Source organism: Aulostomus chinensis, chromosome 8 (genome assembly GCF_037954235.1).
Source record: "Aulostomus chinensis isolate RoL2024-O1b breed Wild chromosome 8, RoL_Achi_v1.0, whole genome shotgun sequence".
NCBI lineage: Eukaryota > Metazoa > Chordata > Actinopteri > Syngnathiformes > Aulostomidae > Aulostomus > Aulostomus chinensis.
This window is the reverse complement of record NC_141327.1, coordinates 19,539,388-19,559,789: the sequence shown is the minus strand read 5'-3', so window position 1 is coordinate 19,559,789 and position 20,402 is coordinate 19,539,388. Positions and strand designations below refer to the sequence as shown.

General features: G+C 42.8%; 1 protein-coding gene across 4 annotated transcripts in view; it reads left to right on the top strand.

Moving 5' to 3' along the window:
• The window catches only part of dlc1 (DLC1 Rho GTPase activating protein), an 85,941-nt gene that overhangs the window by 10,148 nt on the left and 55,391 nt on the right, over positions 1-20,402 (top strand). For all 4 annotated transcript variants that reach the window (XM_086211542.1, XM_086211543.1, XM_086211540.1 and 1 more), the window contains exons 2-4: positions 75-1,998; positions 8,068-8,202; positions 8,530-8,643. In XM_086211542.1, the coding sequence (XP_086067668.1) occupies positions 139-1,998; positions 8,068-8,202; positions 8,530-8,643 (2,109 nt within the window). In that variant the 5' untranslated portion in view covers positions 75-138. The remainder of the gene's footprint in view (positions 1-74; positions 1,999-8,067; positions 8,203-8,529; positions 8,644-20,402) is intronic.

The following is a 20,402-nucleotide window of genomic DNA, read 5'->3' as shown; positions in this document are numbered from 1 at the left end:
TAGTTTCCATATCTGAACGTTCAATTCATGTAAACAGTCGATAACACTTCCTCCGTTCCTCTTGTCAACTGCAGATCTGTTTCTCCGTTCCCACCTCGAGTCAAAAGCAGTTCTATGGGATAGCGCTAGCTGTCCACCATGCCGGTAGCCATACGCAAAAGAAGTTGGGAGGACCATGTGACCCATCCTTCAGGACTGCAGTACAGCTACGATGATCTGGATTTAGTCTGCTGCCATGGAGTGGACAGCGAGGGGCTTTGGACTGGTTCAGGAGCTTCAAAGCAAAGTCGATGGACGAGGTGTGCCTCCATGCCTGAAGGGTGCCACCGACTGCCCACAGATGACCTGGCTCAGACACTGGTCGTGCCGGGTGCTGTTCAATCAGAGGATTTGAAGCGAATAGAAAGGAATGTAAAGGAGCCACTGGATTGGCAGGAGGAGGTTGTTCATGGCTCCCATCAGTTGCTGGATTCTAACTTGTCCCAAAGAGGCACAGACCATCTCCCACTAGCAAGCAGAAAGAACTCAAACAGTGAGATGTCAAGTGCAAATATTTTTTGGGAAACTGATAGCAGCAGTCATAGTGAGAAAACTAGCAATAGACAAGGTGAGCTTGGCCCGGAGAACAGCCAGAATCTCAACATCAGCGATGGCGATGATGTTGTTAAAAATCCACATATCTCTCATGAGGCGCAACAATGCATCTCTATCTCTTCCGACAATGGGCCTCTACTGTCTGAGCGTGCTGCTGACCAGCCTGGCAAACTCCCAAACCATCAGGAAACAAAGGAGAGTCATACAGATAGTTACAGCAGACCTCCTGAACTCTCCGAGGCCACACTAATACGCTCCCCTGCTGCTGAATTAGAACCTCAAACTGACCTCACAAGTGTTGAGGGGGAGAAGAATTCAACATCTGGCCATGCTAGTATAGACGTAACCTTAGCTGTTGATGTGCTGCACAGCTCTGTTCGTATGATGGAGAGCAGTGATGTGATGTCACAGGCTAGCAAAAGTGCGGAGCTGGTTGTGACTTTAGCAAGAGAAGGAGAATGTGACAAAGGAAGAACTGAAACCTGGAGCTCAGATTCTGCTGACAAACTGGATGGATTTAATGACCCAGAAACTCTAAATGATAATACAGGACTCAGGCAGGACTCCAGAGACATTCAAGAAGGAAAGCAGGATCGTCATAACAGCGCTGGAGTATTGGATCAGACTGGTGGTTGTGAAGTATCCTGCCAGACATTGTTGGAGAGGAATAATTTTGAATTGACAGCAACGACATTGCCCCAGGAAGAAGAAAATACACATGCAGAAAGTAGCGAGAAATCAGCAGATGTCAGGTATGAGCCAATCACGTCATCTGATATTTGTGTCAAAGATGAGTGTACGTCTTTGACAGTCAAAAGTGAGGAGTCATCGAGGTGTTCTGAAGGTTATCCCAAAAAGAAAAACATTACTGACTGTGCAGATCCCTGTTTGAAAATAACAGCAAGTCAGAACACTGACGGAACATCCAGTAACTTATCTAGTTACAAGGACCAAACGGATGTGTTGGAAAATAGCAGTTCAAAACTGGACACTATCCCAGAGGTCAGCCATGTTGAGACAGGTGACAGCCATGCAGCAGCTGCCTCTGAGCTCCCCCAGAATCCAGTTGCACATTGCCAGATGGAGGATAAACCTACAGCTGCTGATCGACAGGTCCCAAACGTGCTACCATACTCTGCCGAGGTCAACGATGAACACTCACCTGAGGGCCTCCATGGCAACAAACCCTCAGGCCGTTCGAGTGAGTCACCTGCCTCTGAGGTGACAGATGGCCGGAGTGAAAAGGACATGCCAGGGGCTACGGTGTCCAAGGTGGAGCAGACGGTTGAGGCCGACCAGACAGTTATTTACAGTGACACACACCTTGCCGGTCCAGTTTTAGATGGGAGGAGTGAGGCTGGAGATCAGAAAGAGGACAACATGGTGAAAGTGAGGATGAGAAAGGTAAGGCCTAATATTATACAGCTGCAGAGGGGATGCGGTGTGACATAATGAATATAAGTCTTTGTTTTTGTTTAGCAATCATGGTTTTGGCTCCTCAGCACTTTAAATAAAGTCTCTTTTGAAAATGAACTGGCATATACGGCCTATGAATAATTTTTGTCCCACACTCTGGCAAGCATCTCGGAAAACAATGACTTCACTCTCACATGCTTACAGATGTGTGTGTGTGTGTGTGTGTGTGTGTGTGTGTGTGTGTGTGTGTGTGTGTGTGTGTGTGTGTGTGTGTGAGTGAGTGTGTGTGTTTCAACCACTCATTGCAAAAAAAGGTCCTATAAGTACATAGGACTATGATTAATTTATCTCAGGGGTGAAAGGCTTAAACATTCTTTCTCCAGAAAAAAAAAGGACATGCTTTAATATTTACACGTTGCTAGGCCAACATGCATATTCAGTACTGTACTGGATCTGGGTTTGTTGCAGAGCAAAGGCCAGAGAACTGTCACACTATTTATTTCGTATTAGTAGTTGGCCCTTATGGAATGACAACAAGCAGGCCCTTATTAACAACTGCAGGTTGCATTAAGCAGGCATGTTGCTTAGACAAGCACCATATTGTGGAAAGAGAAGTTCTTGTGACATGTCCTCGTTGAAGACAGTCACCTGCTTCTAAACAGAGATTCAATAAGAAAACTGAAATTGTAGTGTTTTCAGGTTTGCTTGATATTAGATGGAATGTGATGGATACTGCTAATTTTTGCAGACTGGAAAAAAAGCTTAAAGTCATATGTTTTCCTTTCAGATGTGTTTTACTTAATAGTGTCTGATGAAATTGTTGGCTTATCCTTCTTGCTATGACATCTGCTGCACTGACCCCCACCCCTGCACAACCCTCAACCCCTAAAGGGACCACAGTGGAAAAAAGCCGCAGGATTTAATTGTGTTATCCTGACAGTTTTTATTTTATGTATGCGCTCACTACTCTGGTGGCGCTCTGTTCAGTAAAATGATTCATGCTCATCGAAGCTGTTCTGCTGGCTTGTGACCACCTCACTATTGCATTTAACGATAGCTTTTCTTTTAGTTTGTCAGATATACCAACAGCCTCCTACCCTAATTTGTTGTTTGTAGACATTGTGCTGCGTAGGAGATGATTTGTTAACTTTTTTTTTTTTTAAACCTCTACAACATATATTCAGTACTTTTAGCTCCAGCTTCTTTATCTGATCACATTATGGCCCGATGTCGTGTAAACCACAATGAGACAGCCTTGAATGGAAAGCCTAGAATGCTGGTGCTGGATGAGTGACCAGTTGACCCAGTCATAGTTTTTTTGTTGTTGTTGGTGGTTTTTTTTATAATCCGGCTTTATCTCGGTTCTTAAAATATTTTGCAGCTGTGTAATGCTGGAGATTTTGGTTTATTATCCTTATTTTATCAAAGTTGCTGTGTTTTCGTAGAACTTTGGAAGCCTTCGTTGACATGAGCAAGGTTGACGTCACTCTTGTCAGTCGCCAAAAATGAGAGATTGCAGTCCAGTTTTGGGACATGGAAAACCCATGCCGCATTTATTGCCACTGGCTCCAGTTTCAATCTTTGGATGACTGTAAACCTTTTGGAATAAATACCAAAAAAACCTGGCTCCAGAAACCTGAAAAGAGGAGTTCTGCCATAAAAGTGGATGGCGCCAAAGGCAATCCTTCTACCATATGGTAATGGTTTTTTTTGTACTTCTTTGACAGCACCACTGGGTTTTCACCATGAGGTTTACACATTGTCTAAAGCCAAAAGTGTGCTTTAGGGAACGTTATTACCACAACAACAACAAAAGTCAGTAAACATTACAGTCATCAAGATAAGGATAGTGCAAAATTTAGAATCAAGAAAAAGTTTAAAACTGATATTATCTTTTAGTGGACAGTGACACAACGAAAGCAACCTGGAATGATCTCTGACTGGATATTGAACGAGGCAGGGGTACATCCCTTGTGGAGCATGTTGTTGTTTTAGATTCAGCCTGTAAAATGAACCCCATCTGGTTTACATAATGGCTTGAGATTAACCTGATATTGGGCTTTGTTACTGTGTTTATTTGTTTTAGCAACAAGGCCTTATCCTGACCTCAGGGCCAAACGAGCTCAACTGTGTTTTAACTGACAGCGGACAACCTGGCAGCATCGTCTCTGTCGCTCGCTCGCTCTCTCTCTCTCTCTCTCTCTCTCTCTCTCTCTCTCTCTCTCTCTCTCTCTCCCTCTCTGTCTGTCTCTGTCCTTCTGTCTCTCTCTCTCTCTCTGAAACGCTCATCCTTGTGTGTCAGTTTATAATACCGGTAAAAGCAGCATTTGTGCTGTATGATATATAGTTGTTTGCCCACCATGTCAAACAGATATGAGTCGCAAATGCTGACTACCAGGTGCACATTTGACAGAGACAACAAGAAAAGGGGAAGGGGCAAGTCTAGGAGTTCAAATAGTGTGGGAACTCTCTCCCATCAAAAAAACAGGAAGTGGTGAGGAATGTAACAGAATGAGAGTAAAAGATGCATCCAAACCACCAGAATGTCCCCTAAAAAATGTTGCCTCTCCAGGGCGCTTGACATTGCTCTACACTTGTTTTTTATTCTACTGTTAAGTGGTTGTTTTTGCCGTCTTAAGCCAGATGCTTTTGTTCATTCAGAGAGGCCCGTAAAGATGTCATTGTTATACCACAGTACAATGTGTCATTGTAATACTTTGCCAAAGAGACAGAAAGTAGCAATGTGTGCTGCCACGAACTAGGAATGCTAATGAATGCATCAATGTGAGACATTTCCATGACACACATGGCCCTCCAAGTCGTCTCAGCAATAGGGACAGCTTTTTGACAGCATGATTGGGAACCAACTGGAAAATAAATGAAAGCACAAGTCATAAGATGTTATTAGGGACTTATTAGGAGTCAGGCGCAGAGCTGTAGCATGTTTATTGTGATGCATTTGAGCCATAAGTCTGCCGACCCCTTAACTTATTACCATTCGTCGCCGCTCGGCTCGTATGAATGTTGTCATCGCCACACTCCCATAATAAACTCAACTCAAACAAGATCAAGTCACACAAGCCTCTTCACAGGATGTTTTTATAACTCGTGACTCATCCATCCTACATAATGTCGTGACATTTTCCTATAATGAATCACACCTATCAACAGATGCCCCACACTCACATGTTACATGCCTCCATACCTTTGCAGAAACATACCATCACTGTGGCTTCGTGTCCCATGAGCTCACCCTCATAAATTGTTTAACGGGGTCTGTTAGCCGGGATTGTAACAAGGTTTGTTTGGGACTAATGAGCCAGCCGTTGTGATGTCATTTCTTGGGGTTCTTCATAAGGGTAGAATCTCAGACATAAAAACCACACCCAGACCTGGAGAAAGAAAGAGTCAGACAGAAGAAAATGAAGCATATATCAAACTAAACACAAGGTAGGGACTGCAGAGAGGAAAGAGTAGGAGACAATGACAGTGGGACAGATTTGTCATCAGGCTTGTCTTACTGGAAAAGCACCACCTGAGGTCAGTGTGAGACTTGTTATCACAGTGTTGATTGAATAATGACCAGTGCAGACTGGAGGACAGCTAAAAAAATATGTATCAACCTGAAAGGGATGTGCCTAAATGTTTAAAACGGAAAAGGAAAGAGAAGTAAGGCCCAGACAAAAAGAACCGAGCCAAGATCCTCAAGTCTGGTGGAATGAAGGTCCTAGAGCCAAAGTTCTGTGGGACAGAACTGCGATGTCATAAATATGTGCTGATTATACATCTGACATAAACAACAGTTTTTCTAAATTAGCTAGTTTGGATGGCTGTAATGTAAATAATTATAAGGCTATATTCCATGTAGCTGCTGCAGTGTTGATTTAATTTATTCATTGATGGGCAGCCAGATAATTGACAGGTGTTGTGATAAAATTAGACTTTGTTTTGGTCATTTTACATGCTAAAATTGACAGTTTTCAAATACAGAATGTTGCTGTCTTTCTTTGGGGTATAGGACATAAGAGTAGGCGTTTTTTTTTTCTGCTCAGCTGGTTCAGTGAGGAAGAATGTAACCAGTCAAACTGATCAACAATTCGATAAATCTGTTGATGACCTGACTTGATTTCCTTCGGCATTTTTGACGGAGTTGCGTAAGCTGTCGCCATCTGTGACACCTGAGTTACAGCATCTCTGATGTCACAACAAACACAGTATAAACTGGGACAACTGCGCTTGCAAAATGTGTTATGTGACTCAACACGAAAACAAAGCCACTGTTGAATGAACTTTAAGAATATATCATGTTTAATAGGGATGTGTGATCCCGTCTGAGAGATTAGAATCGTACTGATCAAGAGATTTTGAAAAGATCATAGAGGTCGGATCCTTTTATTTACATCAGCTGTCATGTAGAGCTGTGACAATTATGCAGTTTGTCAATTGAAAGAAAATTAACTATTTTGATGATGCGTTAAACTTTTAGTCTTTTTTTTTAAAGCAACCCTGCCTCTCACCAGCTTGAATAGGTGCCAGAATATCGAACATTTGCTCGTCCAGACTCAGTTAAAAATTTCTGCTGCTTTTGCCATTTATCACAGAAAATAAAGATGGAAAAGGAGTTTGTTGGATGTTTGGCACTCCAGGCATTTAATTTCAGAGCTATTCAGTTGCCAGGCATGTACATCAGATTGATTTGAATAATAATGTAGTTTGTGTGGTTTTGCACGTCTGAGATTAGGAATATCCTTTCCCAGAGTGATGCTGAAAAACTGGTGCATGCATTTATCACTTCTCGGCTGGACTACTGCAACTCTCTCCTGTCAGGATGTCCTAAATACTCCCTAAAGAGTCTCCAGCTGGTCCAGAACGCTGCAGCGAGGGTTTTGACGGGAGTTAAGAAGAGAGAACACATCTCTCCCACTTTAGCTTCTCTCCACTGGCTTCCTGTAGGATCTAGAATCGACTTCAAAGTCCTTCTGCTGACTTATAAGGCTCTCAATGATAAAGCTCCATCCTATTTGAAAGAGCTCATTAGTCCCTACTGTCCGACCAGAGCACTCCGCCCCCAGAATGCAGGTCTTTTAGTGATTCCCAGTATCAATAAAAACAGACTGGGAGGTAGAGCCTTCAGTTACTGGGCTCCTCTACTGTGGAACCAGCTCTCTCCATGGGTCAGAGAGGCAGACACTTTAACTACGTTTAAGTCCAGGCTTAAGACCTTCCTTTATGACAGAGCCTTCAGTTAGGACTGGTTCAGGTAGCTCTGAACCATTGATAGCTATGCTGCTATAGGCTTAGACTGCTGGGGGACACATCAGGTTACATGGAGCCCTTCCCTCCTCTCCTCTCCTCTCCTCTCCTCCCTGCACATTTTTGGATCTGTCATTACCACTACTTGTTGCACTTTGTAGTTTGGCCTTGGTGTCTCGCAGTCTCTCTGTGTTTCCACAGATCCACCAGAGCCCCAACCGCCGCCTGCATCGCCCCCCCCCCCCCTCTTATTCCCTACTGTTACACCGGCCTGCGCTCCCCTTCCATGAACCAGTCTGCCATCCAGTCCCCCATCAAGCTGGCTTGCTCTCCCTGCCTCCCCTACCAGAAGCTTCCTTCTTCAGCTGTTATTAACATTTCCGTGTTTCTCACATTCTGCATTGTAAACTGTTTTCTTGTCTGTAACAACATCTACTGCACGTCTGTCCGTCCTGGGTGAGGGATCCCTCCTCTGTTGCTCACCCTGAGGTTTCTCAGATTTTCCCTGTTAAAAAGGGTTTTCTGTGGGGTTTTTCCTCAGTCGATGTGAGGGTCTAAAGGCAGAGGATGTTGTCATGATGCCATGTGAAGCCCTTTGAGACAAACTGTTTGTGAAAACGGGCTATACAAATAAAATTGCCTTGCCTTGCCTTGCCTTGCTGTGGTTCAAGCCATTTCCAGAAGAACAGTTCTGTCCCCATCATCTCATCACTGAAGAGGGAATGTCATGGGTCTTTTTTAGTCTGATGATCATAAACAATAAGCTACTGCGTCGTCCTCACAATTATTTCTGTCTTTATTTAGCAGGAACATGTTCGTTTGGACTCGATGGTGTTGCTGCTGATGAAACTGGACCAGTTGGACCAGGAAATAGAGAATGCCCTACGTGTCACCTCTTCTATGGACAGCACCCCCACCCTCCATCGACGACAGCTCCTGGTACACTTGAATTCTACCTCACTGGATTAAGCTGCAGTCTCTCCTGCTGTAGCTGCTTTAGCTTATGGCTTACATGAATGTATTCCACATAAGTCATACTTCTTACATCCTTTCTTACGCTCATCTTATCTGTCCCCTAGTGGCTGATATTGTGTACAGCATTGTCTACAGACAATGGGCATCAATTATCTGTTGAACAGTGTCGTGTGCCTTTATTGCAACTTTATTCTCTTTAAACATTGAAGGAATACTGGAATTTAAGAGAAATACTCTACATACACAGTGCAGTCCATTCATTGTCATGATGTCATTATCTGATTTCTGCAGGAGTTTGACGTCGGTTCTGTGCCAGCAGCATCTCAAAATCCTCCACACCTACACATTTCTGCTGCCTCCACTTCAGGACCTGCATCAGCCCTCGGAGCAAAACCTAAGACTGGGGTAAGTCAGGGGTTGTATTTCGAACCATAATACATTGACGCATAATATAAAAAAAGAACTATGTTCCCCCTTTAGCCCCATACCAGACTTAATCCACATTTGTGTTTGTTTGCTTTAGTAAATATATCTGTCTATCGAGAAACAGCTGAAAAAGATCCTGACACAACAGGATCTGTGTTCAGTTAGCCTACAGAACTGCATCAAAACAAATCTGATGATGAAATCACTATTTAATGATGACAAGAATCCACATGAAAACATCAACAGAGGATCATCTTGGAGGTTTGAGGCAACAGAATGATTTCCAGAATTCCTAAGAATTGCAGAAATACTGAAATTAATTCTGTGTATTAATGATTTTGGTAAAATTTGATAGAGCTTCCGTTTAACAGTTTCTTCTCTGTCCACCTCACAACTGGTCTCCTTTTGTGAAATTGTTGTTCTTTAAGTTTCTATTAAACAACACACACAAACACACACACACACACACACACACACACACACACACACACACACATACATACACACACTTGTAGTGAATCTCCGCATTGTAGGAATGTCCCCTAGCACTTAGGGCTTAGCCAAGCAGACGTTAAAACTTTATAATTAGCTGGTTCCAACGATCTAGACCCATTCACCCCAACAAAGGGGTCAGTGGGGGTCTTGGAGGTCAATGGGATCCATGGGGGGGGGGGGGGGGGATATGCTTCAAATGAGACGTGCCTCTTCATCCCCCTTGCTTGCTCATTTAATGACTTTGTCTGCCTTGCTTTGCCGCTGCCTTCAGAATGAGGGAATCAGGCCAGTAGTCGCAAGACTCAAGCAAACTGTAATAAACTCTAATTTGTATGAATGGAATATAAAACATTATTTTGTGATCTAGTAATAGACAAACCGGTTGTTTCTGTTGGAAAAACGTTGCCTTTTATCACATTCCTGCATTACCTGTCTATCTCCACTCTTCTTCGTCCATGACATCACAAGCTTTCAAAAGCCTGCAATATCCCTTCTGGTGTGTAGGTTGGCCTTCTCTATGATCCGTGATGTATTATGTCTTTGGGCAACTGTTGCCATAGCATCCATTCTTAAAGTAGCCCAAGGTAACTCACTAAGCTTGGGTAAACAGTGCTTTCACTGCACCTAATAGGAGGCTTTTTACAGTGGAGGCCTGTGGGGTAATTGATTGAGGCCAAAGAGATGATGACTTGTTGAAGGGATTCTCTGTAGTTAATCGTTGTAGGCGACTGTGGAGTCCTTTCAGACTGAAAGTGTTGTGACGCCCACTTAATCTTTTTAGCCAGACAATACAAATCCTTTAAATGATATAAATACAAAGCAGAACGAAGAGCCAGGGTCGGGGTAAAGATTTAATTCATCTTGGGATGCTATATTTTACAAGATAATACGCTGATATTAAAATACAAGAGCAATTCACACACAATAGAATTACGAATACTTCTCATTTAGGTATTACAGCGTCTCACAGAGCATTTTCTATTAATTCCACCTATTCTATAATTTATATTCGTATCACAATCAAAATATAACACAAACCAACCAGATAACACACGAGGCTTTGACAGCACTTTTACTTAACGTAATCCTTGTAAGAATTAAACAATACTTCTTTCAAAAAGTGTTTTCTGCCTGCCTTTCAAGTATTCACAGTACCTTTCTAAATCAAATAATGACATAATGACAGGGCGGCACGGTGGTGCAGTGGTTCGCACTGTCGCCTCACAGCAAGAAGTTCAAGTTCGGGTTCAAGTCCCGGCTCCACCACAGGATATTTCTGTGTGTGCATGTTCTCCCTGTACCTGCGTGGGTTCTCTCTGGTACTCCAGCTTCCTCCCACAGTCCAAAGACATCAAGAGGGGACGAGGCTGATTGATACTCTAAACTGACCGTATTTGAGACTGTGATAGTGAATGGTTGTCTGTCTCCATGTATTGACCCTGCAATGGACTGGCGACCTGTCCAGGGTGAACCCCACCTCTCGCCCGAAAGCTGTAGGGATAGGCCCCCCCGCGACCGTTAATAGGATAAACGGAAGCAAATGGATGGGTGGATGGACATCATGACAATGAATGGAGAGCTCTCAGAGACACTACATCACTTCTGTTGTTGTGAGTGTACATGCAGACAGAGTCATCCACATATATTTAGCTTGATGCTAATGGCAGCCGGCTACAAAAGACTGCCCAAAAATGGCAGTTTGTGGATTACTTTGTATCACTGATAGATAAAGTTGACACAGGATGATAACCTTGAGAGTTTATAAACCAACATTTTTGGAGAGTTACACTGTCAGTTCATCACTGAGGCTACTTATATTTAATATTTGCATACATGGCGTTGAGGATGTTTTGGCATCAAATTGCATATTCTGCCAGAAACTGAGCTCAGTAGATGTGTGTTTGCTCTCTTGATGCCTGAGACAAATTATTCTACATGAAATGCTCCTGCCAGAAGAGTTTAGAGACATAAGATCTTGTTTAGTGTTTAGCTTATGATTTGTAGTCAGTAGCTTGTGAGAAGTCTGAAGTGTTTATCAATCTGCCTTTGCATTCCTTCCATCTTGTGCTGGATTATGCAAGGGATAACTGGTATTTATGTTTCTCCTGTCGCCCTGACACCTCCTGGCACTCAGTGTAACGCCATGGTGTGAATGTACCAAGAACACACTCGCGCTGTTCTGTCTTTTATGTAACCATGATAAATGTGGAGTGGTGAGTACGTGGCTATGAAGGTTAGTGATGAGTGGATGTTAACTTGGCATGTACAGTCTCACTTAGTTGTGGATAAGGCATTGGGTTCCTCACTCGTATCGCTGGTGGCTATTGTTAGCTTTCAGCAGGTGGCTGTTACTCTTGTGTTGGAGAAGGAGGCTAGCCTCCAGCGGATGTTGTGCCACAGCAGGTGTTTTTTCTCATGGTGGAACTGCTATTCTTTACCCAGAGTGTTTTTGTTGGCAGTTATCTATAAGTTATTTAGTGCAGCAGGTGTTTTGCAGTGTTTGGCTTGCATTGTTGTGTTGCAACAGGTGTTTATTTCTATATTCTTACTGAAAGATGCATGTTATTTTCCATCTTGAGTAGTGTTAGCAGTAGTTCTTTTGTTATTATTAACAGGCATTATTTGTGTTTCGTATGTTTAATCAGTGCTGACAGATTCAAGTTATGTACGGTCATGAGCCATTTGTTTTGTGACTCTATTTTTAGGGGTCTGTGGCTGCAGAGGATGTGCCAAGCCACAGAGGCGGGTGGAAGCCTTCTGACCCCTGGCCACCTTCCTCTGAATGTTACAGTCGGAAACAACATATCAGTCACCTTCAGCATTGAGCTTTCCCACCAGGGAAAAATAATTTGTACCCCCTTTAAGGTCTCTGCTGCTGAACTAGGCACAGACTCTGGCTGTCAAATCTAACAGAGGGGTGTTTTGCAAGCAGTGTCATGCACATGGTGGCAGGGAAGTTGCTGGTCTATACCAACCCTCATCTTTGGTAAACATTCCATAACAGGAATGTTTAACCTTTGACCCCTTGCTTGGATCTGTATTCCATCTCCAAGGCAACTGCGCTCCAAACACAAGTTCGGTCATATCCTTTGCTGTTGGACAGTGAATTCACCAAGTATCATATTTCATATCTCAGGAAGTCTCAAAAGGTTTTGTTTTTTTTAAGGGTGAGATGAATTTTTGAAAGATATTTTTATTTTTGTATGACAGAATACTTCATTTCTTATCATGAGGTTGTGTATGAACATAGGTCTTTATCTGTCTATAGTCAGCGGACAATAAAGGTGCTGTGGTGTGCGTGCTAAGGTCAGTAGCAGATCTCTGCTCTGTCCTTCCTCCGTGTTCCGCTTTGGCAGCCTCACAGTCCCCAAACATCCTTTGTACCAACCACACCTTCTCAGGGTCCCGCTCAGATAAAAGGAACGGTATTTATCTTTTTATTTTATTTGCATGTGATCCCACTCTCTCTCATGGCTGGCCTTGGTCAATAGTCAACACTATACACACAGCTGGCAGAATGAAGTTCATAAAAAATTTAGTAGAGTCTAGTACTGGGTGCGAGGGGTGGCTGTGGTCAAGGCTAGTCCAGCTATGTTGGTTTCATTGTCCCCAAGGTCACTCCTCTTCTGAACACAGCTATATCTGTTTTGTTTTTTTTTAACAAAAAAGATGATGCTCATGTGTGGAACAGGATGTGGAAAATGAACTTCTCAACCTCCCCACAAGGAAATCTTATTTTTCCTGTCAGCTACAGCCATTGCATAAAGCACTCCAAGAACAGGAGGGAGTAGAACATAAAGATCATATACATTCCTCAGCTGAGGAGAGCAGGGAGCCAAAACATCTTGAAATGTAATGAAATTTTCCCCACATGTCAGGTAATAATCTGCAGACTGTGTTATGACACACTTAATTGTTTTACATAATGAGCATTCTGTTTTAGCTTCTTCAAGGAATACAAATATCTCATAAATCTCTGTCGAGGCACAACACTGCGCTCAATGGCAACTCTCTGTTTGTGTCTGTTTTTATTTTAACTTGCGGTATGACACATCACATCACCCAAGTGATTTATTGGCTCCACACATTTTTTTAGTACTTGCATATGTTGGTGATTGTACTGAAATGAGTCACAGTTGTTTTGTTTTGTTTTTCCAACAAATGTAAAGGCATCACTGCTGCTTGTTGCTATTCACCAAAGGTGGCTTGTACTGAATCAATGAAGCGAAACAGACACGCGTTACATAAAGGAGACAGTAAAATGAGCGTTGAATAGATGCAGGATGATGGTGCTTGATGACAGTAAATCTTAAGGATGACTGGAAAATGCAGGCATCTGGAAACACCCCTGCAGCCCGCTTATAATGAACCGCAGTAAAACATGGAATGAACAAACAAACTGAATGCTCTCTCAGACACACACACACACACACACACACACACGCGCGCGCGCGCACACACATGCGCGTGTACAATGTAAATGCTGTAACATGCATACAGGAATGCATTGGAAAAGCCAGGTGCAATTACGGCAACACTTGGCCAGCCTTGTGGTTCAAGATTCTAATTGAGCTCGTGCTCACATTTTTGTTTTGAATGTGTGTTTCCATTCCTATTTGCCTTGAAGACACATTCCCTCAGTCAATATACATCTGAATGTCCTTGCCCTCAGGTCTAATGTCTAAAGAAAGAACAGAACACTTTAAACAACCGGTTTGCAATTTTGATCTAAGGCTTGGTATCCTATTGAGGCCACAGTGCTACAGGTGTGTGGTTTTGTTGTTTGTGCGGCCATTCGCACTTGTAAAAATTAACCCATTCTTATAAAAATGAAAAAAGATCTTTTCGTATCTTTTGAATGGGTCACAAATGCATTCCTGCCATAAATATTTCCGTAAATGCTTAATAAACACTGGTTATGGGTGGATCATGAGGCTTGGCAACTTGTACATAAGCCACAAATTAGTGCTGAAGGTTTTAGTGACAGAGTCATCCTGTGATTATTGTGCACATTAGTAGGATTTGCCCTTTTTAATATAATAAACAACAAAAACATAATAGGGTCTTTGCCTGAAATACCTTCAGGCTCAGGCCCTAATTATTTTTGCTGTACTGTTCAGAATAAGAGTGTTTTACTAAATGGATAGCAGAAGCGATCTTTTTGCAAAATCAAAGCACCTTCTGTTGCGATTGTATAATTCAATAGGCTGACATCACAAAGGATTAATTGTGCAGCGCTATTGCCAATTCAACACGGTGAGAGCGACGAGGTTTGTCTTGTCGATGAAGTGTTCCTGTGGTTTACTGTATCACTCACACTGCTGGTACAATATGCATGTGAAACCAGAAACAGAAAGGTAATTAAATCAGCTTACAATGTTTTGCTTAGATAGACTGGTGTTTCAAGTCTGTCTGAAACATTAGCTCTGCTATTTTTTATTTCCTTCAAGCAGTAGGTCGTGTACAGTGGTGGCTCACCTGCACTGTCCCATAATACATTACAAGTGTAATTCTATTGTCATCTTCCGCTCATTCCTTACTAGTAAGGGTCGCGGGGGGGCTGGAGCCTATCCCAGCATCTACGGGCGAGAGGTGGGGTTCACCCCGGAAAGGTCGCCAGTCCATCGCAGGGCCAACATACAGAGACGAACAACCATTCACACTCACAGGAGATTTAGAGTATCAATCAGCCTCGTCCCCTCTTGATGTCTTTGGACGGTGGGAGGAAGCCGGAGTACCATAGAGAACCCATGCAGGCACGGGGAGAACATGCAGACTCCACACAGAAAGATCCCACGCCCGAGCCGGGACTCAAACCCGGAACCTTCTGGCTGTGAGGCCACAGTGCTGACCACTGCACCACCATGCAGCCTACAAGTGTATTCAAATACTAACATTCCCAAGCCTGAAACAACATATTGTTCTGCCCGAATGTGTAGCATCATATTCTGCCAACAAAAGGAGGAAATTGTTAGCCATGTAGGCAATGTTATCACATCCATCTTAAAGTTTATTTAATTATTATTATCATCAAAGATAGAAACATGAAATCCAAAGTTTACATTTCTGGAGTACAAAAACCCTTATATATCCTCAATTAAAGCATCAGTTTTGCTTACAATTACAGACGCTTTAAGAAGCAGCATTATGTGATGACGAGTGAGTTTGGCTTATGCAAGAGTCTAATGGTCAGTGTCTCGTCCAGTGATGGATTCCAAGGCCAGTTCACAGTTTACACTCCAGGGGTCCAGCACTAAATCCCACCTAGAAACCGTCTCAACAACTTTGGCTTACTATTGTAAACAAAGAGAAGTGTGTGTGTGTGTGTGTGTGTGTGTGTGTGTGTGTGTGTCTGTGTCTGTGTCTGTGTCTGTGTCTGTCTGTGTCTGTGTTTTTGTGTTTGTGTGAGAATGTGTCTGTGCTCGCGCGTATGTGCATGCTTGCATATCCACCTCTCCAAAAAGCATCTCTCTTGACTCAAGGTTGAGTGAGAGACCTCAGCTGGCTGTCTGACATAAACAGAGTAAAAGCGCGTCTGTTCATTCTACATGTCATGTGGATGTTTTCAGATGTCGCTACATTTTTTTTTAATTGTTTTCTTTTCTTCGAACAGCTTTTAAATTCAACATCTGGACTCATATACCTCCTCTGCAGGACATTTTCACATCATTATACCAAGTCATCACATCACTTCCTATTGACACACTCCAAGTATGACATATGGAAACTATTAAAATGTAGAAAAAGGGATGTGGGGAGAAAGTGTGAGGGGACTGGGAATGAGACTGCTCCTCAAGGAGGAAGGTTAAAAAGAAATTGTTTCCCACGTTTCCCAGCACACGTGTACTTGGGGGTCGATGGAGCACGGAGAATAAATTCCTTTATAAGTGCAGGGCAGAAAGAGCACGTTCATGCCAGTCAGCAAACAGAAATGAGCTCCAGATAACATCTCCAAGAGCCTTGGACATACCCCACTCCCCCCATCTCACACACACACACACACACACACACACACACACACACACACACACACACACACGGTTATCTTATATGTCTAGCGCCGGAGCCATCAGCTTACCTGACCATAAGCCATCTGCACCAATTTAGCCATTTGCGTTAAGTGGTGTAGAAAAAGGTTTGGGTTAGCCTGAGCCCCCTAATCCTTGGCCAGCACAGACCATGGGTGGTCACACTTATACACACACACACACTGCAGCTGCAGTCCAGGAGGGGGGCTGGGGATGAGAAGGTGCTGGTGGTGATGGGGTTGTGTCATGGAGGACTGCTCCACTGTGTTGTGCAAGAGCTACATGCTGATGACTTGCTTAACATCTGTGATTATCTTGCTCACACAGAGAGGTATGTGCTCACAACCACACACGGTGAAGGGCCCGTGATGGAAAAACAAAACATAACTTGTGCCTTGGGCTAAACCGTAGCATCAAAGACATGCTAAAGTTTTTCTTTTGTTCTTTTTTCATGATAAGAAACATTTGTGTTAATTATAAAATCATTACAACTGAAATAAAAATCTGGTTTTTCCTTAACTCCAATGACACGATAGTACAGCGCATGTTTCCGTTGACTTATTTTGATTTGCATTTTGAAGAATAGCTTTCAAAAAGATTGATGGAAATAGTCAAACTTTCAGGGTCACCCCAAATGTTTATGCTCGTGTGTGATATGATTTTGGCCTTTTTTGGAAAAAAGGAGGTGGAAGCTCTTTTTTGAACAAGCTCTGACTCGTGTGCCTGTTCAGCTGTTTTCTCTGCCGGCATCAATCCGGATAGTCGCAGACTTTGTCTTTGTCTGCAAACTGCATGCAACATGGCCAACACTAGCTGGCAGGAAAGAACCTTTACATCTTACCCAGCTGAAAGTAATTCCCAAAGACCTTTCTCCATTTTTAACTGATAGACAGCTGAAGATGGCCAAAACAAGCTCCTCCTCCTCCTCTTCTCTGATTGGTGCACACATGCTTACGTCTGTTAACAATATTCATTGACATCGCTGGCTGAAATACCCAGACTTCCTAAAAGTACTGTCTGATATTCATGACTTAATATTGTGTTTAATTCACCCCAAAACTTATTCTTGATTTCAATATTCTTCAGAATAAACCTGGTCACCAGTCCATCACAGGGCCAACACATATAGACAGACAACCATTCACACTCACAGCCAAGCCTATGATAAATGTAGAGTATCAGTTAGCCTATCAGTTAGAGAGAACCCACGCAGGCACAGGGAGAACATGTAGACTCCACGCAGAAAGATCCCGGGTCTCGAACCCAGAACCATCTTGCTGTGAGGCAACAGTGCTGACAACTGCACCACTGTGCCTCCATCATTTAGCACCACTAAAACAATTACATCTTATATCTATCTATATCAGGATTTTTAAAACTGATCTTGAATAGGAAATCATGTTATATTTCATTGAATTATTGTATTTGTACCCACTCATACTAACTTGCATTTCCTTTGATGCAACGTTTCCAAAGTTTGCTCAAAATTTATTTGACAATTAAAAGGAAACACAACTAATTGCTAATCGCACAAGCACACATGGTTGTAGTCCACTTGACACACACACACATACACACACACACACACACACACGTACATGTGTAAAGCAAACACATACCATATACCAACCCGTACCCCCCACACAACCCACTTCTAGTAAATTAGCGGCAGTAAATGAGGCAGCTGACACTTGAGTGCTGGGCAGCCCACAGCTCCCCAGTGGACACCTGACACAGCCTGCTCAACCCCACCGCTGGGACAACCTGCACTGTGGCATGTGGGGGGGGGGGGGGGGGGGGACACACAGCTAAACACAGGGGAAATATGCACCCACGGTGCTACGAAAACACTGGTACCCACTGGTACCCATTCATTCACATTCTTGCGAGGCTCTGTGTTCTTTCACTCCCATTTATTCAAGTGGAATTGCTATGATGAAGTAAAACATGGTGTGGAGGTGAGATTTATACTGACTGTAAGTGACTTCATGGGTCATTGACAGGAACCCGTGGTGTGGTGTTTACACAATAGGAAGGGCGCACACTGGTGAACTGAAATGTCTTGTTAGTGCAAGGCAGAGCAGACCCAGACCTCCCATATGGATTCCACTGGTCAAGGTCTCTGAGACAAAATTAGCAATAAAAGAAACTGGTATCTTTTAAACAGATCTATACATTTACTGACGCAGCATAATCCATATAATGTTCTGTGTGGTGATATAGGTCAAATACAAAATGTGTATTGATCAAATGTTGTGTAAATGTATCATGTTTTACACATCAAAACTTATTACGAGCTTGAACACTATTTAATAGGATGGACCAAAACAAAAAAACTGTCAATGCTGTCTTGGCTCAGTTTTGCGCGTGCACACACACACACACACACACACACACACACACACACACACACACACACACACACACACACACACACACAGGAATGCAACGAGGACATTGTTGTGGCTGAAAAAGCAGAGCTAAAATTACTTGAGTCCAACAGCTGAAATAGCAACAGACATAATTCTCTTTCTAAATTCACTTCACTGTTGTGTATGTGCTGGTGATTAAATGGAGGCGAGGGAAGTTTTTAGGCCCTGGCCTCTTTTCAGGTCATTGTTTGGTAATTAAATGTTAAGTTAATTATCCACAGAGGGACTTTTGAACCCCCCCCCCCCCCCCCATACCTGAAAGGAAGAGATTAAATTCTGTTTTTGGCCACATGTTATGCGCAACCACGTTCACATGCACGTACATGTACAAACACACCTAAACACCGCTGATGAAGATTGTAGATAGTAAAGTATGGAGGCTCAGACAGTTCACACACTGGCTTCTAGAAAAATCTGACCTAGACAGATCCAAGACAACGTCTTTATCCATCTGTCAGCCGCTGTGTTAACAAAAACAGCTCAGGTATGAGAGCGGCTATTATCCTCACTGCTGTATTCACCCTCACCAGGCCGTGGCGTGTGTGGTGCGACATCAAGAGTGAACATGGAGGTTTCAGAGTCACATTTTTTGCTTAATTCCATTACATTATAAGAGGTACATTAACTCAATTCATGTTGCGTTTTTCTATTTTTATGGTCTGGTTTCAAGTGCTCTGGCACACACTCACATACTGATGATGGTATCACTTTTTCTAAGTACTTGCATTCACGTGCATGATAATATATCACAGTAAATTCCGATTTGCGAATCATTCATGGGGAGCGAATCAAAAAGGGAAACTCCTCATACAGTAAGCTGTAAAACGTCTGGTTAATCAGATTAGTAAAGTTGAGTGTGTGAACACAAGTAAGTCGTTTTGGGAGATAAATGTTTTAATCCCCCGACAATGAGTCTAATAGTATTATCTCAGTGAAAAATATGCACGTTTAAACGTCACATAACAGATAGGCACAATGATGCTAAAGGGATAGTTCCGGTTTATTGAAGTGGGGTTGTATGAGGTTGTCATCTATAGTGAGGGTCTTATCCCCCTACATATGCTATATTTGTAACTTTCATGCCGTTTTACTTTTGCCATCAGACTCATCAGCAATTCTTTCACTGCTTTATTAATTGAGAGGGCTGAGGCATATAAGTGTAATCTTTAGTTTTGTTTGTTTGTTTTTTGCATTTTTGGTTTATTTTAATATTTCATAAATGTAAAAATGTATAAGTGAGCCGACCCCAAATCTATTTGAATTCATGGTCACCCTAAGATTACGTTGAGAAAAGAATTCATCCAGAAACATGTAGGGTAAAATATTAAGATGTCATTTGTGTGTTTTTGCACTGTGAATCATGTGTGTGCTGCTGTGTAAACACATTTCTGACCTTAAACCCGTATCAACACACATTAATTAGGCCTGGAAGAAAAGCATGAGGAAGATTATTTTTATCTGAGCAGAAACATCAGGAGGACAAGCACATATTGTATTTTCGACACAAAGGGGGTATAGAGGGCCAAGTGGCTAAATTCGACTGAGAATGTTTGCTTGTCCTCCTGGCTTTGTCTGATCTCTTCCAGGGGAGTGTGAATTAAAACGGGTCAGCGTGTGGAGGTCAGCTGAGGAACCTGAGGTCAAAAGTCAGATGCAAGAAAGACCTCTGCATTCCAACTGACTGCTGCCCACCACACACACACACACACACACACACACAAACACAACCTTAAGCAATGACATGAAACATACCCTCTGTGTATATATTCTTATTAGGGCCTGA